This window comes from Gossypium hirsutum, unplaced genomic scaffold (assembly GCF_007990345.1).
Source record: "Gossypium hirsutum isolate 1008001.06 unplaced genomic scaffold, Gossypium_hirsutum_v2.1 scaffold_971, whole genome shotgun sequence".
NCBI classification, from domain to species: domain Eukaryota; kingdom Viridiplantae; phylum Streptophyta; class Magnoliopsida; order Malvales; family Malvaceae; genus Gossypium; species Gossypium hirsutum.
Window position 1 is genome coordinate 10,010 of NW_024403369.1, and position 4,737 is coordinate 14,746.

The 4,737-nt window shown below is 31.0% G+C and overlaps 1 protein-coding gene across 1 annotated transcript; it reads right to left on the reverse strand.

The window, feature by feature from the left end:
• Positions 1-2,338: 2,338 nt before the first annotated feature.
• LOC121227524 (toll/interleukin-1 receptor-like protein) lies at positions 2,339-3,689 on the reverse strand. Its single transcript, XM_041110547.1, has 2 exons — positions 3,162-3,689; positions 2,339-2,600 (listed from the first exon to the last, which is right to left on the reverse strand). Exons 1-2 carry the CDS (start codon positions 3,644-3,646, stop codon positions 2,513-2,515), a joined length of 573 nt encoding a protein of 190 aa, XP_040966481.1. The 5' UTR covers positions 3,647-3,689; the 3' UTR covers positions 2,339-2,512.
• Between the last annotated feature and the right edge of the window lie 1,048 nt (positions 3,690-4,737).

A 4,737-nucleotide genomic window follows, 5' to 3' on the forward strand; every position in this document is an offset into this window, starting at 1 on the left:
TTGTAAAGCTGGCAGAGATCTAAGATTTTACCAAGAGTTGACATTCAAAGAGTTAGCTCTCAAGATGTGAAGGATGAAGGAAGGCCGCAAGTTAGAACACCAGAAAAGGTTTATCTTTCAAGATTGGCTCTGAGAGTCCGGGATTCTTACAAGGTCAGGGAAGTCGAGTGTGATAACTTCAAATTTACTAAATCTGCATGCATCAGAACATAGTGTTGTAAACTTGTTACATTGAAGACAATAATGCAACAGATGTGACCAAAGTATAAAAAAGTGTGCAACCGAAACATTAAACAATCTCAAACGGTATATTGAGTAGTGGAACCAACAAGTTGAGTCCATTCCAACTCATCGCTCCAATTTGTTTTCCTTTAAAATTCAAGCTCAATTTGATTGAAGTTTAAATTATGGTGTTCCTCGTACGCTAATTATTTTCTATATGCGTTTAAATTATAAATTAATTATTATTTATAATTATATTTTTAGTTAAAAAAATTATTGAATGTTATAAATAAATTACCTATTCAATCAATTGATGTATATGAGCAATTAGTGTTTACGAAAATAGATATAATATTTATTTTTGAGATAAAAGTAAAACTCAAAGGTATTTACATAAAAATATCCAAAAAAAGAAAAGTTTATATAAACAGTTTGTGTGTGTCGTAAGTTGTTTCTTTAATATTATGAAAAATTAAATCGAAAGTTAATTGACATTTGAAATAGGTTAAATAAAAATATAAATTCAACAAAAAAATTTGAACAAAATAATAATCTTAATCAGCAATTATTACATATATTTAATCTAAACAGAGAGTTTATTTTTATCTTTTGATTATGAAATTGCCATATGTTATTATAGAAATAGAATTTTTTATCATTGAATTTGGTCAACCAATTATTAAATTATTGATTTAAGCAGATATTAGAATTTTTTTGCCATTCATTATGCATAATTATTTCAAATTATTAATCTTTATATTATGAAATTTACTAACAATACTTGTTATATCTTTTTAATTTTTTTCTTACTCGAATAATGAAAATCTAATAAATTTAAATAAATTATAAAATTATAGATTTAAATTTGATCAATTTTAACATAAATTAATATCATGTAAACTCTATTTTTAATATTTATTAGTTTAACAAAATTACATATAATAAAGTATTTCAAGGAGTTTAGTAATATCAAGGATTCTAACTGAATTCAATTTTTTCCCAAGCATAACCAATAAATAATGTTATAACTTCTTCTTTTATGAAAAAATAACTTAAATATATGAAAACATAACAACAGGGTAGATTGAAACTTTATATAATCAAGAAATGGAAATGGAATTAGTTCCAACATACTTGCATCAATCTATAAAACACCATACAAAACGAGTCATAGATTGATATCAACAGAAAAAAGAGTACTGTTTTCCCTCCAGATTGTTCAGATGGCTCTTCTCATATCAAGTTCAACAAGTACTAGATCAAACTTGTGGCAAGATCTCAAAGGGATCCTCCCAGTAAAGGTTACTTAGCTCCTCAGGAAGTGATAAAAGCCCTTTAAAAGTAAGATTCTTCACAAGAATGATAGAATTTGAGAAATCTTAGCTTTCGCATCTTCATCATGGCTGTCGGTTCCAATCCAACTTGCAAGTTGGGACATATAAGTTCAATGCCTCTGAGCAGTTCCGTTCCCTAAACCAAGAGCATATAGGAGTCAAGATATAGGCAAAACATGAACTCAAGATAATTATCATATCATATATGTAATTTATACAAATATGTGAAGGAAATGAACATGGCCATTACATTGTTTTTTGATAGCACATTATAGCTGTCTCAGAATCCACAACCTACTGCGTTTTCAAGTTTTAAAGGTGATTCATTCGGCGTGCAATATTCCAACCCATCCTGTTGCAATAATCATGCATTGCTATCTGATTTTGTGAAACAGATATAAGAGATTTAATCATGAGATTCTCATTCCCGGAATGTGCGAGTCCAGCTCATAACTACAAGCCATCCCTTATCAATCCTTTGTTAACCCATAAGTCTCCGGATACCTTTCCTTCCTTTAGAGAGGAGAAACAAGCAAATGTCAAGAAACATTTTCTTCGTCTAATATCTAGTCAATCTCTATTACCTCCATTCAACACTCTTGACAGTTAAAATGCTGACGACATTCTTCATTGACATTTCCCTCAGAACCTTCTTCTTGAAAGCCTGTCCTTAAGAAAGCCTGATCCGATTGTGGGAGTTGAGATGTATAAATTTTCATCTTCTAATATAGTTGAAAGAAATTCGTTACGCAATTTTAGTAATTCTCTTGTTCTTCATGTTCTCTCACGTTGCAAGAAAGCAGCATCTTTGGAAACCATTTGAAACATGGTGATAAATGGCGTCGGCAAGTGTAGTTTTGCCTATACCTCCATACCCCAAATGCCTAGCATTCGAAAATCTGGGAATCCGTCTTGAAATAATGACAAAACTTCCTGCATCCGCCTTTCAATTCCAACTAAACCTTTAAATTAGCGCTTGAGGTTCCACAATTCAATATCTTCACTACATCTTCGACAATTTTATCTACCAGAGTTGAGTCAGGCCTATATATTAAAAGAAGAAACAAATTACAGGAGAAATAAAAAGGAAAGAGAAGTAAATAAATAAAAATGATAAAGTGAATCCAAGTTTAACTCAATTGATTCATGGGGTCACTTCTAAAAAGAAGACATTCAAAACAGATGTAGAATTCAAATATCACTATCTACATCCCTTTTTAAATCCTCAAATTATAACTTTTTTCTTTGAAAATAAATATATCAATAGATTTTATACATGAGAGAATGGTATGAAGGTGTCATGAACTTTGAGTTAAAGAAAGGCAGGATAGAAAACGCAACAAACAATAACATTGTTCAAGAACAGATTCTTCTTATTTTTTCTCTATGCCTGCAAAATTATGGCCCTTCAATATATGACAAAAAAAAAATTTAACAGGGAAAGGTTAAGTCTTTCATATCAAGTATCTGCCCCTCAACTCGAATCTGGGTAGCATAAATGAATCCCTGCTTGAAACAAAAGTCTATTTAATCTCTCCTCTTCCAAATCAATACATGCATATATTTAAAAGAGGATTGACTGTAAAGAAAAAGAGTTGCAAGTACCGAGTGACTTGTGAATCCCAACCGGATAATTTGCCAGCTGCAGTCAAAGCACTTCTCCAGGTTTTCACCTTTCCTGGCTCATGCTTGAAATTTTCTTCATGCTTTGCAAATGCATCTGCAAAACTCCCTGTTTGGTTCCGTACATCTCTTGGGTCTACACCGTAAAATACAGGAACAACCCATTTGTTACAGTCCATGATCTTGACCAGCTCAGCCAAGCACCATTTGGAAGAAGCGTAGTCTTTGGAGAAAACAATGACTGAAACCCTGGATCCTTGAATGGCCGTCAACAGCGCCCCTGAAATTTCATCTCCTTTTCGAAGCTCCTCATCGTCTATAAAAGTTTCGATATTCTTTCGACACAAATCTTTATACAGATGACTCACGAAACCATCACGAGTATCCTTGCCTCTGAAGCTAAGGAAAACATCGTATGTCCTTGACTTGATCATATCAGCAGCAGCAGAAGATTTAGAGGAAAACATATTTGGGCTGAGCCGGATTGATGAAAGATTATTGGAATATGAGTAAATGAACAGTTTTTAATGTCAATTACGCTGATAACTTTCTTAGAAATTAATCATATTTCTTTAGTTTGGCGTGAGGAACATGGACATTAAAAAAAAAAGAAAAAAAAAAGGAATCTTTAAGACGGCCGAAAGTTAAGCTTTGTGGGCAGCATAAAAGATTAGTGACTAGTTGAAGATAGTACCATATTTGATTAAACAATTTTAAAATTATATATTAAATACGTTTTAGCGTGTCAAAAAAGATTTGATAATATTGATGTATTGTTTTTATAAAAAAATCATTTTTTTATTTAATAAATAAAATAAATAATCAAATCTCGAAGCACTTATAAAATTTGATTTTTTTTTTAATATCAGTCATGTAAATGGTTTGTGATAACATAAAGAAATAATATTGTTTGGTAGACTATGTAGTACAAGTGTTTTATTTTGGTTGGTAAAAGTGCTGAACAAATAATAATGACGTATTTATTTATGTTTATAAAAAGATTAAAAATATATCTGGAATGTAAAAATTACAGTTCCATTGATAGTTTTATCTCTAATATTATGTAAGCATTAATATGGTGCGAAATTCTAGTGATTTCATCTGATCATAATAGCAGGATTTACATGGACTACACATCTATATATTGAGGACGTATGTGTTTTACATTATTAAGTTTGGGATTTAGATTTCAAACTCTAGTGATATGGAACGAAGCTTCCCGCTATGATCTATGTAAAAGTTTCGATATTCTTTCGATACAAATCTTTATACAGATGACTTACGAAACCATCACGAGTATCCTCACCTCCGAAGCTAAGGAAAACATCGTATATCCTTGCCTTGATCTGTTAAGATGATGAAAAAGAAATGTTAAGAATATTTTTTACATTCAATGAATCGTATTTACAATTGAATAGAGCTATAGAATATATAAAGCTAAGGTGTAACTAATTACATTGCTAATTACACTATACAGCTCACTACTATAACTAACTGTGCACAAATATCTAAATAACTAATTTAGTTATTTTCTACATGCCCCCTCGAGTTGATGGGT